Consider the following 15,994-nt stretch of genomic DNA (forward strand, 5'->3'; position numbering starts at 1 on the left):
TAGTCCTTGCGATTGTCCTTAGAAGGACAGTTTGGTTTCTTGGTTTTGGTTGAAGTTTTTGGTTTAGCAGCTATCAAATGTGGAAACCGCTTACACGCGCAATTGTAGCATAGTGTTAAGTCCCCTTGTCTCAGCCCGACGTCCTTTTTTGCTATTTTACAGTCCTCACAAGATTGCATGATGACCATGATGGCAGCGAATTAATAATCAGCAACAGCAAAGATCATGCAGATGAATATATAGATATAGATGTAGAATATAATTATAATATAAATATTATAATATACGGTAAATTAACACAGCATAAACTATAACACAGTCGGTTGATCGATTGATCGATTGGTATACGGGAGCGCAGTGTAGACGTGGCTGGTCAATTCAAGTTTGGTGACTCATTGAATAGAGGTAACGGGATAATCTCCACTTAGGAGATTAGAATTCTGGCGATCATTCTCCATTTATTTATATACCTCCATGGTTTAAGTCAGAGAATACACTCGAAACTGTTGATTCTTTAAAATAATCCACTCGCTCCGCTCGTGGATTATTTTTCAAGAATCAACAGTTCCTCGTGTATTCTCCTTAACATATTACAGGATTAGATTAGTAAACTATGATCTATTTGCAAGTATTATTTTGATTGAGCAGGAAAGATGTGATACTATTTTTTTTTATAGTAGTCTAGTTGCCGGCGTCAGGTATACCAGAGAAGATGTAAGAAAAGGAGAGAGAACAAAATTATATCCTTGAGAAAATCCCATAGGTTATCCTGTCCCATCTATTCATAGTCCTTTATTCTCAAGTAGTTAGACATCCACTTGAAATACCCTGTGATGTTATGTGTGTGACCGCCTACGGTTGACCGATTTACACTCAAGAATTGGAAATATTTCAAATGTTTCTATACAGAGTTTGTTGAAAAGTTAGAAACGCGTGTGTTAAGGACCTGCTGATTGGATGGGATACCACAAGTGGATAATACAAGAAAGAAATCGAGTGTTGTAAAATTTCCATCAAAATCTGCCCTTTTTGGTAAATATATAAATTTCTAAAGAAGAAATTTTTAGGATTTTTTTAGAGAAGTGATGATTGTTGATCATTTCTGTTTTACTTTTTTATGTATTTTCCTGTCATTTCCTGTCAACTTAATAAAGATATTCTGATAATTGAAAATCTTCTCTGTCATAAATAATAGAGGTTGAAAGTGTCAACAAGTGGCAAAAATTGTAATTTGCCGTGGAACTTCAGTCATATTTTATCTGAAATCTGACTGGATGAGAGGGCCTGCATGTATGGTATGCATGGCATAATGAAATGCAAGCACTGACCTATCCCTAAAAGTAGTTATCTGTAACTTGTGTATCACACACGTCCCGGGTCCAAACCCCATTGTGGTATTCTATTGTTAAGCGGCTAAATAGGGTGATTCATAATTTACTTTGAATGGGCGGTCTCACACATATTTTATTTGAGGATAGCTGGATCAACCTCCTCTTTCTTACATCTTCTCTGGGTATACATAGAATGTTTTTTTATGATGATGACATGGACGTACTGATCATTATGTATGATTAGGTGTTGTGCGTTTGGCAATTTGGGAGGGGTGTGGGTTCAAAATGACCCCATAGGATTATAAAATCAAAAAGTCAATTGCTCAAATACCTCTTTCAAATATATCAAATTATTTACATAAATAAACAAAAATAAATATAAATAAATAAATAAATAAATAAATAAATAAATAAATAAATAAATAAATAAATGAAAAAAATTGAACAAATTGTAGCGTAGCATTAAAATCATAAATATAACCATTGCTGGCAGGAGGACTCGAACCAACGATATTGACATTAGCAATCTGATGCTCTACCACTGAGCTATGACAGCATCTAGTGATGAGGGTCGAGTTTTTAGCTTATACAGTGTTTGTCTGTAATAATGCCGCCTCGTGAAAGAAATAAATATAAAATCTCAATGTTTAATTTAGATTTATTTGATAATTTTCTAACTTATATTTTCTTTAGAGCAGGGACAAATATTTCCCCTTTACTGATTTAATTCCGCGATTTGTTCCATTAAGCAATACCAAAGATTAATGTCAAGCATCTCACAACATATATTTAGTTGGCTTAGGGGTCTTGCACAGTGCTTTTTAACCGGGAGGTACCGAGATCGATTCCCACCTCTGCCTGCAATTTTTTTAATTTTTTTTTATAATAATCTGACATTCGCCGCTGACATTCGTACTGCAGAAGCGGAGTTATAACTTGTTAAACTTTGCTCCTTCCGTAAAAGGGTACATTATTTTGGCACTACATTATTTCTTTTTTTCCACATTGCTGGTATTAAATATCAAATGGTCATAATTGGCGGTCACTTCAAATCATCCCCAACTGAACGAGGTTCAGGAATGTCCTCTCATTGTTAATTGTTGGTTAACCCACCACTTGAACAGGATTTAGCCAAAGCAAACAAAGACTTAAGCTTTTTACTAATGCTATACATAAGTATATGCTTATTATCCTCTTCAACAATAGGAATAAAGATTGGTGCTTGACTGGAATTACGTGCTAGTGTCATTGGTTATTGTTAAAAGGCAATACGCCGTAGAAGTGACGTAGTTAATCGGATTAACTACCATTAACTAGCCTGATCACTCGCACCTGTAAGATAAGTATCTTTGAAAAGAGCGTTATTGTATTAAATCTGTTTGCTGACATACACAGGTGATTAGTGCAATCTGCTTGTAGTGCAGAGCGATCTATTCAAAAATTGTATTCATCTATTGCTATGGTAGTTAATCCGATTATGACGTCACTTCTACGGCGTATAAGGTGTGTATTTCCTCTGAATAGGAAATACTCTCTACATCGAACCATGGATGCTGGTGGTTCGAATTAAGCCCGATCCTGACTCCACTTCGCAGCGCGATGAAATTAAAATGTACAGGTGGAGTCAGTATCGGGCTTTAGGAGAAGGTATCTTCCAAACCCAATTCGAAATGAAGAGACAATTCTTTTAATTTTCAGCCTATTTTTCACCCCAAGTTTGATATAAAATTGGATGGTTTGAACCCGATACTACAAATTTATTGGTCGAGCTATGAGTTTTAAAATATTGGACGAGACGTAGCAATAGAGTCTAGAGAGACTGACATCTGTGGCACTATGCTGATTTCATACTTTCCTGTTGCTTGCCACTGTGCTGCTCTGACAACGATTTTATTGTGCAGAGCAGTCGCACCATAAAGTCCCCTAATGTTACCAGCAGCAAGCAATATCAATCAATCTGACAGATCGCTAGCTCTAGGAGTTGAATTCAATTTCAAGTCAACTTGGGAGCTGCACCACTCTGACGTACCGTATGATAACATTAAATGATTCTTGGCGGTGCTGAACAGCAACATTGACTTTCATATTCATGCCGATGCCGTTCAGGGGGGTGCCGCTCTGCTTACAGAAAAGTACAAGTGGCGCATGAAACAGCAAGCGACATAAGGTGTGAAATCAGCATTAGGCTAGGCCTAAGACTTGGCTTGGGCTAAAATTCAGGCCTAGCTGATGAATGAATGCGTTAAATTCAAGAATTAATTGCTCCCCAGTGGCGTGCGTAGCACATTGAAAGTGGGGGCGGGGCAGGTTGTTCAGTTCCCCCGAACATGCCGAATGGAGTCTGATTAGGAGCAAATTTTGACGTTTTGAACGTTTTTCCCCCGAATTCCCCGAATGACCAACAAAATTGGGGGGCAATAGCCCCCCTGCCCCCCCCCCCCCCCCTTTGCGCACGCCACTGTTGCTCCCCACATAGTCATAGACCTGGCAGCTGCATAGGCTAGCAGTTCTAGTACTAGTACTAGACACGGTTAACATTAACGGTTTGTGTGTGAGAGTAGGGCGGATGTGTGTGTAACAGAACGAAACAGGATATTTACACAACTGTACAATTCTTTCTATGATTGCTCCAGAGCAAGTCATTTGGAAAAAAGGATATGAACTCACACATATATCAGCAACTACCTGCAATCTACCTGCGAAAACCACATATGCAATGTTACTATGTTATATCCGTGCCTTTGAAAGTTAAAAATATCTTTTTACCAAAGTCATAATGCTGATCATTAATTATCTTTGTCGATGGTTGAATAACGCTTGCATAACGTATTATAATCAAATCACGAAGTCAGGACCTGTGTTCAAAGTTCAATTACACCACTATTTGAAACAACTTCATGATGTGTCTTGTGGTGTTATTTCTTTTTTTCGATGTCTTAGTCTGACGTTACAGTAACGTTAATGTTGCCTGTACTTCCCTCTCCGAGAGCTTTTCTTAATGCGTCTTCCAGCTGAAATAAAATGCAAATCAAGACGAAATAATGAGATAATAATGATGTGACACTGCACGCTTGCAATATACGATTTGTCCGAAGAAAAAAAAGAGCGATTATAATCATATTTGATGGATAGGTCTGTACTTTATGTCACTTCTCAATGGAATGACCTTGAATATATATGTTATTCTGGTTTCTTACTTGCGGATATCATTCAATTCAGTAAGACTCAATCAAAGGCCATCATGATTTTTATAGGAAAAGCTAGCCTGGGTCATTACGTGTTGCTATATACCGAGAAAATATCTTTTATCTCAGCTTCTGCCATGTTGTCTCATACCGCATTGCATCATGATGGAGCACTCTTCCAGTTGTTGTAAAGATATTGTGATGTGCCCTGAGTAATTTAATTTGATGATTTATCTTTGTTTACAAAGTTACATGAGTGATGACATTTTGGGGAATTCCCCTCTCAAATTGAGCAAAACAAGCTGAATCATATCTAATTTGGAATATTTGGAAACCCCTGAAAATGATGTAATGGGATTTCCCCTCAGGAAGTGATGTAATGGGATTTTCCCTCAGGAAGTGATGTCATGTGAAAGGTTAATGTTATAATTAAGACTTTGGAATTCCCCAGATTGAGCATAATGTGAAGGCAGTAAATGGCCCAGAATAGAATGGGTTTTTTTTTTTTTTTTGTATATAATAAGAAAATGTAAACAATGATTCACAGTTGATAGTGTTGATCTGGGCTATGCTTACAGTCCAATTCCTTGAAAGAAAGGAAATTACAAACCAGAAATATTTTATGTAGTCAAAGTACTACTATTTACCAGTGTTGTCGGAGAAGATCTAGAATACGTCAAAGAACGTTATTCTTCCAAGAAAGGAAATATATTCTTCTGTCGACTTGCTGAAGTCTGGTATTTTGATTCAACGCAACTGTCAAAATAAGTGGGGACAACTGCATCGCAGTCCTGCTTCCTTAAGATATTGTGTGAAAGGTGGAAATAGCACCAAGTTTGGAGAAAGCAGCGCAAGGAGTTAAATTTGGAGAACTGCGCAAGGAGTTTAGCATAGGAGGACGGCGCAAGGAGTTTAGCATAGGAGGACGGCGCAAGGAGTTTAGTATAGGATAATTGCGCAAGGAGTTGTAAACGTGTTTGGAGAACACCATTTTCGTGTAAGGATTTTATACGCAAGGAGTTATCAATGCAAGTGTACAAAGGACTTCGCTGATTGTCGCAGGACAAGTGAATAGGGATATATTACATCAGTCGTCCAGAACATTACAAGAACTTTATGATCACCAAGAAGAAGAATGCTGGCTAAGTACAAAATAGATAAAGAGTGATTATATTTGATTAATGTATATGTGCATTTGTAGTCATTATATTGTACCAAACGAAACTTGCTTTCAATTAAAGACTTAGATTTTGTTAGCTTAATTAAACAGTGTATTTGTGTTGTGCATTCGTGTGAGTTCGGGTAAAAGGTGATTTTGGCCTTGAGTCAAGTACGACTCGTAACAAAATTGGGGGCTTGTCGTCCGGGAAATACACTGTAAAAAAGTTGACATTAATTTACTGAGTCTTGAAAGTGAAAGTACAGTATGACAGAGTTCAAAGCAGAAGAGTTTCTTGAAACTATAGATTGGGAGAAGTTTGATAAGTTGAAGAAACCTGATTTATTAGCATTTGCAAAATACTATGAATTGGATGTAAAGCAAGCCAACAGAAAACAAATAATCAAAAATGCCTTAATTGATGTTTTGATTGATGAAGAGTATTTTGAAGAATCCATTTTGGAGAAGAGAAAAGAGGTCAAAACTGAAATCGGGGATGCAGTAAAGTTGAAAGAACTAGAAGTTCAGGTGGAAATGGAAAAAATGAAAATGCAATTGCAGTTGGACATGCAAAAGCTAGATATGCAAAATAAAGAAAAACAAGAAAGATTAGACATGGAAAACAAGAAATTAGAAATGGAAGAAAAAGCACGCCAAGAAAAGATGGCGCTTGAGCACCACAAATTAGAAACAGAAGAAAAGGAAAAGGTAGCAAAATTGGAACTTGAAAAACAAAAGTTGGAAATGGAAGAAAATTTGAAACAAAAAGAAATTGAAGAAAAGTACAAGTTTGAACAAGAGAAGTTGGCAAAGCTAGGTGACAAATACTCATCAAGTTTCTCCTCAAAGTCAGGGTTTGATGTTACAAAGTATGTAAAGCTGGTGCCTAGATTCAAAGAAAAAGATGTTGACGAGTATTTCCAACATTTTGAAAAGGTAGCTACAAATTTGAAATGGCCTCCAGAGCATTGGACCCTACTGTTACAAAGTAGTTTTGTGGGGAAGGCCAGGAAACTTACTCAGCTCTACCAATAGAGAAGTGTAACAATTATGAAGAAGTCAAACAGGCAGTCCTTAAGGCCTATGAACTGGTGCCTGAAGCATACAGACAAAAGTTCAGAGATTCAAGAAAGCAAGCAGATCAAACCCATGTAGAATTTGCTAGAGTAAAAGAACACATGTTTGACAGGTGGCTTGGTTCAAAAGAAGTCAAAGATGATTTCGGCCAACTTAAGCAATTGGTTCTTATAGAAGAGTTCAAAAAATGTGTCCACGCTGACATTAAAACCCACTTGGATGAAAGCGCTAGCAAAATTAAGACGCTAAGTGACGCGGCGACAATGGCAGACGACTATGGCTTAACTCACAAATTGAATGCGAGTAGTCATAACAGAAGTTATTCAAACAGGTTCAGCCATAACCAACCTAGAGCAAATCAGGGTGGTACACAGGAAGGGAGATCTCAGTCTAATCACAGATCCTGGTCTAATTCACAGCATAGTGCTGGTGGTAGAGGGACCCCATGGAGTTCAGGTACCAGACCAACAGGTGGGACTGAATTTAAATCCCAATTAGTTTGCAATTTCTGTAAGAAACCAGGACATACAGTGACCATGTGTCGGAGCTTAAAAGCCAAACAAGATGCACAAAAACAGCAGCAAACTGCTAGTAATACTGTAGGATGTGCAGTGTCACTTGAGTCAAAGAAACAAGTCAGTCAAATCAAAAACAAGAATTCCCACAAAAGGGAGGTGAAACAGACAAGGTGTGTGAAGAATTTGAACCATTTGTGTTAGAGGAGTAGTATCACTTGGTGATAATGGTAGTCCAAAGCCCATTAAGATTGTGCGAGATACGTGTTGTGCACGGTCTATGATTCTGGAAGGAACTTTGCCCTTTAATGAGGATAGTTCAGCTGGTAATGCTTTGATCCAGGGTATTGGGATGGAAATAATTAGTGTACCTCTCCACACAATTAACTTGACATCTGACTTGGTTTCTGGTCCTGTAACCATAGGAGTTAGACATGAATTGCCAGTCAAGGGAGTGTCCATGTTGCTAGGAAATGATTTGGCAGGGGGGAAGGTTTTTCCTGACCCAATAGTCACAGATAAGCCCTGTTTACAGGATGACAATAGTGAGGAAAAGGAGATATTTCCTGCATGTGCAGTGACACGGGCAATGAGTAAGAGAGCCTCATTAGAAACAATTGAGGACAACCAAATTGATGACATAGGCTACAGTTTGGAAGACACATTTGTGTCAAAGTTGAATGAGAAAGAAGATAAACTTCCTTCTCCAGGGGATAAAAAGACCCCTCAAAATGACACAGCCTCTGAGCATGAACAAATTGGGGAAACCATAAAAGACCCATTAAGTCATGACAAGCTAATTCTGGAGCAACAAAATGACCCAGAACTCAAAGAGATCAATCAAAGGGTATTGACCCTAGAAGAAGCAGAACAAAATTCTGTCTGTTTTTACAAACAAGATGATGTGCTAATGAGAAAGTGGCGCCCTCCTGATGCACCTGCCGATGAAGAGTGGAAGGTAGTGCACCAAATTGTGGTACCAAAAGTCTACCACACTGAAGTTATTAACATAGCACATGATAGTCCCATGGCAGGGCATTTGGGTGTTAAGAAAACTCATGAAAGAATTCTGAGACATTTCTGGTGGCCCACTCTCAGAAAAGATGTTTCTGAATATTGCAAAACATGTCACATATGCCAAGTAGTAGGGAAGCCCAATCAGAAAATACCTCCTGCTCCATTAAAGCCAATTCCAGCCTTTGATGAACCATTTAGTAGGGTTATTATTGATTGTGTAGGCCCCCTACCAAAGACTAAGTTAGGTAATCAGTACCTCCTGACAATTATGTGCGCGTCAACACGCTTTCCTGAAACCATACCCTTGAGAAATATTAAAGCAGTGACTATAGTGAAAGCTTTAACTAAGTTCTTCACATTTGTGGGGCTCCCCAAGTCCATACAGTCAGACCAAGGATCAAACTTTACTTCTGGAGTATTTCATCAGGTCATGTATCAATTAGGTATAGAACAGTATACCTCAAGTGCTTACCATCCAGAATCACAAGGTGCACTAGAAAGGTTCCACCAAACATTGAAAAACATGATCAGGACATACTGTTTGGAATTTCAGAGGGACTGGGATGAGGGAGTACACTTGTTGTTGTTTGCTGCTAGGGAAGCTGTTCAGGAAACTTTAGGATTTAGTCCTTTTGAGTTAGTGTTTGGACACACAGTGCGCGGGCCCTTAAAGTTATTGAAAGAAAAGTGGCTCAATGAGAAATCAGAGATCAATTTATTGGATTATGTCTCCAATTTTAAGCATAGGCTTAACAGAGCAACTGATATCGCCAAAGAAAACTTGAAACAGGGTCAGGCCAAAATGAAACAATGGTATGATCAACATGCCAAAGAAAGAGTGTTCAAACCAGGTGACAAAGTTCTAGTACTGTTTCCAATTCCAGGACACCCATTACAAGCCAGATATCATGCCCCATGTGAGGTAGAGTCAAAAGTGGGTGAAGTAGATTATATTATCAAGACTCCTGGTAGACGCAAGAGCAGGCAGTTATGCCACATAAATATGCTCAAAGAGTATGTTGAAAGAAGTGACAGTGGCATTCCAAAACCTGTGTGTACAGTAAAACATACTGATAATGTAGACAAACATGCCGATGTATACAAAATCGCCAATGTAGACAAGAGTAAAGATGACAATTCTGATGTCACATTTGACCAGGATAAAGAGCTGAAGCACAAAGAGTATAATGTAAAATTGAACAATTCTGATGTGCTCACTAATTTGGACTCAAAGTTAGGTCATCTTTCTCAAGATCAACAAAGTCAAATTGCAAATTTGATTCACAAATTGACAATATATTTCCTGATACGCCAAGTAGAACAAATGCTGCATTTCATGATGTAGATGTTGGTGATACAAAACCAATCAAGCAGCATCCTTACAGAGTCAATCCATTGAAAATGGAACATCTCAAAAATGAGATTAATTATATGCTAGACAATGATATCATAGAACCAAGTAGTAGTGAATGGAGTTCACCATGTATTCTTGTTCCCAAGCCTGATGGTTCATACCGATTGGTCGCAGACATGAGAGCTGCAAATGTTCATTCAAAGACAGACTCATACCCAATTCCAAGAATTGATGATTGCATTGACAAAATTGGGAATGCAAAATTTGTTAGCAAATTTGATCTATTGAAAGGGTACTGGCAGGTTCCACTCACAGACCGTGCCAAAGAGATTTCTGCTTTTTGTACACCATTTGGTCTTTACCAATACAAAGTTATGCCATTCGGGTTGAAAAACGCGCCAGCGACATTTCAGAGAATGGTGAACCAAATTGTGGCAGACATAGAGGGATGTGAAGCGTATGTAGATGATTTGATTGTTTACAGTCAAACTTGGGAACAACACATGGAACAACTCCATCAATTGTTTAAGAAGCTGTCTGAAGTACAGTTAACAGTCAATCTGGTAAAAAGTGAGTTTTGCCATGCCACAGTCACATACTTGGGATATGTTGTAGGTCAAGGTCAGGTGAAACCTATCAAAGCCAAAGTTGAAGCAATTGAGCAATACCCCACACCTGTAAACAAGAAGGCACTCATGAGATTTCTAGGAATGGTTGGCTATTATAGAAAGTTCTGTCCAAACTTTTCAGAGATAGCAAGTCCTTTGACTGATTTGTTGAAGAAAGATGCAAAATTCATTTGGTCAGAACAGTGTGAAAATGCTTTTCACAAAGTCAAATCTATACTCATGAGTTCACCAGTACTTCCTGCACCTGATTTTCAGAAGCAGTTTAAGTTGACTGTTGATGCCAGTGACATAGGCTGTGGAGGTGTTGTGATGCAAGAGGGTGAAGATCAAATAGATCACCCCATTTGTTACTTTTCAAGGAAATTCAACAAGCACCAGAGAAATTACTCCACAATTGAGAAGGAGTGTCTAGCTTTGCTATTAGCACTGCTACATTTTGATGTGTATTTGGGTACCACAGTATACCCTGTGCTTGTTTTCACAGATCACAATCCCCTCACCTTCATCAACAGGATGAAGAACAAAAACCAAAGACTGGTGAGGTGGAGTTTGACCTTGCAAGAGTACAATCTGGACATCAAACATATTAAGGGAAAAGACAATGTAATGGCTGATGCCTTGTCCAGAATTGCATAAAAACTGACAAACAAAAATTCTTTTAAAAAGGAACTTGTAGTAGTCACTGTGTATGTTGAGTTAAGCACTCAATGTTAACATTAAGTTGAAGTTGATGTAAAAGAAGAAAACAATTAAGAAAGTTTTCATTACATTCAAACTTTCTTCTTTTAAGGGGGAGGGTGTGATGTGCCCTGAGTAATTTAATTTGATAATTTATCTTTGTTTACAAAGTTACATGAGTGATGACATTTTGGGGAATTCCCCTCTCAAATTGAGCAAAACAAGCTGAATCATATCTAATTTGGAATATTTGGAAACCCCCTGAAAATGATGTAATGGGATTTCCCCTCAGGAAGTGATGTAATGGGATTTCCCCTCTGGAAGTGATGTCATGTGAAAGGTTAATGTTATAATTAAGACTTTGGAATTCCCCAGATTGAGCATAATGTGAAGGCAGTAAATGGCCCAGAATAGAATGGGGTTTTTCCCAAGCTTGGTATATAATAAGAAAATGTAAACAATGATTCACAGTTGATAGTGTTGATCTGGGCTATGCTTACAGTCCAATTCCTTGAAAGAAAGGAAATTACAAACCAGAAATATTTTATGTAGTCAAAGTACTACTATTTACCAGTGTTGTCGGAGAAGATCTAGAATACGTCAAAGAACGTTATTCTTCCAAGAAAGGAAATATATTCTTCTGTCGACTTGCTGAAGTCTGGTATTTTGATTCAACGCAACTGTCAAAATAAGTGGGGACAACTGCATCGCAGTCCTGCTTCCTGAAGATATTGTGTGAAAGGTGGAAATAGCACCAAGTTTGGAGAAAGCAGCGCAAGGAGTTAAATTTGGAGAACTGCGCAAGGAGTTTAGCATAGGAGGACGGCGCAAGGAGTTTAGCATAGGAGGACGGCGCAAGGAGTTTAGTATAGGATAATTGCGCAAGGAGTTGTAAACGTGTTTGGAGAACACCATTTTCGTGTAAGGATTTTATACGCAAGGAGTTATCAATGCAAGTGTACAAAGGACTTCGCTGATTGTCGCAGGACAAGTGAATAGGGATATATTACATCAGTCGTCCAGAACATTACAAGAACTTTATGATCACCAAGAAGAAGAATGCTGGCTAAGTACAAAATAGATAAAGAGTGATTATATTTGATTAATGTATATGTGCATTTGTAGTCATTATATTGTACCAAACGAAACTTGCTTTCAATTAAAGACTTAGATTTTGTTAGCTTAATTAAACAGTGTATTTGTGTTGTGCATTCGTGTGAGTTCGGGTAAAAGGTGATTTTGGCCTTGAGTCAAGTACGACTCGTAACAATATCTTTTATAGGAGGCTTTCCTAACCTTATCCCTGTCCTGGAACCTTAACCCTAATTCCAAATCCTAACCCTAAAACCTATTTTTAACCCTAATCTAAAACTTAACCTATCAAAAATCACCCTAATTTTATAACCCTAAATCAAAATCGTAATTCTAAATAATACACAAAAGGACAAAATTGGTTCGTTGACTAAAAGTCTATTTTAACCCCAGCCTGCTTGGGTAGCTGTGTTAACGCTTGCCCTACCATGCCTACAGAGTCTAAGTAATAATAATTAAAATTCTATCGAAGACAACGCGCAATGTGGTGCATTATGCATTGGTCTGGACCATGAATTTTCCATGGGCTCAAGCTTGTGACAACAAAGAAACAAAGTGGCATAATATAAACCAAGTATAATTTGTTGTTATGCTCACATACAGCCGAATACGTGATTACAATAAACCATCCCTATAAAACCTGGTTAAGTGCATCACGTGATTAATGGAGCGTAGGTAGCGATCCTGGGTAGCGGCAAACACGGCTGTGAATTGCCAAAATTAACATCATAGAAAGGTACGGTTTATTATCATCTTCGGAAAGTCAGAATGTAGATATCAAAACAGGATATGATGTTCTAATTTTCCAAAAAATTCAATGTACGTGACAAATTATGTAAGTGAAGAGAATATGACTACCTGGATAATTCGTTTCCTCAACTTAACGTTTTCCACATTTGAATTAGAATCTGACAATTCCTTGGTATCTCGTGAGGAAGATACGGAGGGTGCTGAGACACTTTTCATAGTCGATACTGGCTGTCCTTCAGGATACTTATAAACGGAAATGATCTGTAGCAATGAACACATTGAGATACAACAAGTTTTTAAATGACAGTTACTGTAAGATGGTGACTCGATAAACATCAACATTTAAAAGTCATATTTCAAAACATGACTCATTCCAAAATGTGAATTTACTGTATATTCATATTCGTTCCATTTATGTTATTGATTTTATGCTTATATATCTTTTATTTGCCAAAGCGCTTTATTCATTTCCTGGCTATCTATAACATTTTTGTGTTGTGTTTAGTTCTGTCAAGTTATGTTATGTAATGTAATGTAATGTAATGTAATGTAATGTAATGTAATGTAATGTAATGTAATGTAATGTAATGTAATGTAATGTAATGTTATGTTATGTTATGTTACCTGTCGTGTCGTGTCGTATTGTGTTATGTTATATTATGTTATATGATATGCTATGTTTGTTTATGTTATGGTGTGTTATGTTGTGTTATATTATGTTATGTTATGATATGTTATGTTATGTGTTATGCTGTTTGTTTATGTTATGGTGTGTTATGTTATGTTTTATGTGTGTCAGTATTATGTGTTATGTTAATTATGTTACGTGTTATTTTGTGTTGTGTTATATTGTGTTGTTATGTTTGGCTAAAAATTTACTGCGTCCAAAGCCAACTAAGCCAGATACTTAAGAAAACAAATTTCGTTGTTTATTATGTTTTAAGAAACTTACCTTAGGTATAAAGATAGTAAGTAGCGTAAGTGTTGTGCAAAACAAAACTATACTCGCTACAAATATGTAGAGTGTAGATGGATCGTCAATAATAAGACTAATAGCTCCACCAATTATACATAGTATTACCACGTTGTATACGCTGATTCCAATTAGCTTGCTATCATTAAGAGCACTAATTTGAACCTGAAATAATCAAGAAAGGCATTGTTTAAAATATAAACAATAATATTAATTTACCATTGTCATGTAATTTTGTAATGTTTGTGTTGCTGGTTTGTGTTTCATTCATTACACGACTTTCTATGTTATTACAATCGTCGAGCTTTTGAAATAGATGTGACCTCTACAGACAAAACGTCCATGAAGTACTTGTAGACGGTCCTTTTGACATAGTGCTCGCTGAAGAACTGGTGGATTTCTATAATGCGTAAGAATGCCTTGGCTTTGTGAAGTGTTTTTGTAGTTTTGAATAAAAATATTCGTCCGGAATCCGGATCCGATGAGTTGTATGAATGATTCTGCAATGCAAAATGATATGCTACCCGGACTCTGTCTCTTTCTATTCATATCCCTTGTCGTGTTATCTGCCTGTAAATGTGGTTGTCTAGTGCAATCTAATAACATTTACTTGCCTTTCTTGTTTCCCATGCTAAGAACATTCCAAATATAAGCAGTAGTCCTTTGAATCCACATAACGCTATAAACCAGTACGTTATCCAGGAACATGTGCAATAATCAACGTAAGGTACGAGCTTCTGATTTGCCACGTTTGGGTCGTCCTTGGAGAAATAAAAAAGCTATTAATTGCAAGACACTACGAACAAAAACCACCGATTTCTAAGAATGATGCCTCGGATCTGATATCTGTGGATCTCTACCGGCTAATTTTAATTATGCTTTGTATGTGTGGTCTAAGCTAGTCACGATATTATAATTGACTTTCGTGCGGCAAGTCAAATTAAATTATCAAGTACTTACCCTTTCAAAACCTTGGTCTGTGGCTATATACCAAGGACTAATAACTTGCCACAATGTTAAGATGATCACATCGACGACAAATAGGATGGTAACAAGAAGAAGCAATTGCTGATCTGTAATTATCTACGAAAACAAGAAGTTTATTTTAATATTCAACTCGTCATGGTATTTTATTAAATATGAAGTAACACGCAAAACGTAGCAGAATACATGTACTTTACACAGTGCAGAATCTTTACAGAAACATTTTTTGATCTTTACTCAGATCTGGGGATTTATTCAAATCTGCTTATCCTACCAACCCAGAGAGCCAAGTATAATCATTTCATCCCTATGTGAGTTTTGTCGTGCATTTGTCATAAATATGCAGTTCTCATCTCCAGCAGCGTGTCTTTATTTGCTCAACTGGTTAAAGTTTTGTGCTAGTATTACCAAGGTCGCCGGTTCGAATCCAAGCAGATGTACTGTTTTTCATCGTTTTAATATGTGCGCTGGCTGCTCTGGGTGAAGATTTAAATGTGTTCATCCTACAAACCCAGAGAACAATTCATAATGTCGAATTAGAAATAATCAAGTTAAAATGGGAAACCAGACAGAGGGGAAAGCCCATGGGAAATATTTTACTCTGATATTCAAAATTCCACAAAATCATTTGTCTGATATACAAGGATCATTCAAAACGATCTGCCTCAACCCTCATACCTCTGGTTCTACAAAAGTAGTTCACATTTTCCATGTCTATACCCTTCACTTGGGCCTTATCTAACCTGTCAGAAAATTAATTTTGTTTTAACATCTACCATTCGAAGTAAAAATGAAATCAGGATTCAGATTCTTATTGTGAATATTATTGTCATGTATTGAACTCAGTAGTACGGTCATTTTATTACCCTTCGCTTAGGCTTCTTGAAAGTAGCAACACGATACACTCTCCATGTTTTGCTGAACATAGCACCAAATGCTAACACAAAGCCAATAGACAGTAGCCACATTCTTATCTGGAATATAACAGAAACGTTGAAGATTAATTGAAAACGTTAACTATGAAATAAACTATTGAGGTCACACGTACGACTCGTATGGGACAGTACACTAAAAACAGTATTATATACAAAATGTTTGTTTTAACTCTTCAACATTTTGTAGTGTTTTACTCATTGGTGTTAGTCCATGAACTGTTGCAAGCTAACGCAGCACCTTTTTACTATGAGAAATTATGCCCACACACGTACCCCACCCATACAATAATAACACCCCCAAACAAAATTGCGACT

General features: G+C 37.3%; 1 protein-coding gene across 1 annotated transcript; it reads right to left on the reverse strand.

The window, feature by feature from the left end:
• Positions 1 to 4,240: 4,240 nt before the first annotated feature.
• LOC140145009 (gamma-aminobutyric acid type B receptor subunit 2-like) lies at positions 4,241 to 13,988 on the reverse strand. The gene is made up of 4 exons (XM_072166801.1): positions 13,980 to 13,988; positions 13,740 to 13,925; positions 12,896 to 13,048; positions 4,241 to 4,342 (listed from the first exon to the last, which is right to left on the reverse strand). The coding sequence occupies exons 1-4, from the start codon at positions 13,986 to 13,988 to the stop codon at positions 4,268 to 4,270; spliced, it is 423 nt and encodes a 140-aa protein (XP_072022902.1). The 3' UTR covers positions 4,241 to 4,267.
• Between the last annotated feature and the right edge of the window lie 2,006 nt (positions 13,989 to 15,994).

Source organism: Amphiura filiformis, unplaced genomic scaffold (assembly GCF_039555335.1).
Source record: "Amphiura filiformis unplaced genomic scaffold, Afil_fr2py scaffold_113, whole genome shotgun sequence".
Taxonomy (NCBI): Eukaryota; Metazoa; Echinodermata; class Ophiuroidea; order Amphilepidida; family Amphiuridae; genus Amphiura; species Amphiura filiformis.

Bases quoted from the DNA above. Each gene is read 5' to 3' on its own strand.
- LOC140145009 (XM_072166801.1), bottom strand. The intron at 13,049-13,739 runs GTAAGTTTCTTA...TCATTGCTACAG, and splicing joins TTACTATCTTTATACCTAAG to ATCATTTCCGTTTATAAGTA. The intron at 4,343-12,895 runs GTAGTCATATTC...ATTTTATTTCAG, and splicing joins TGAGGAAACGAATTATCCAG to CTGGAAGACGCATTAAGAAA.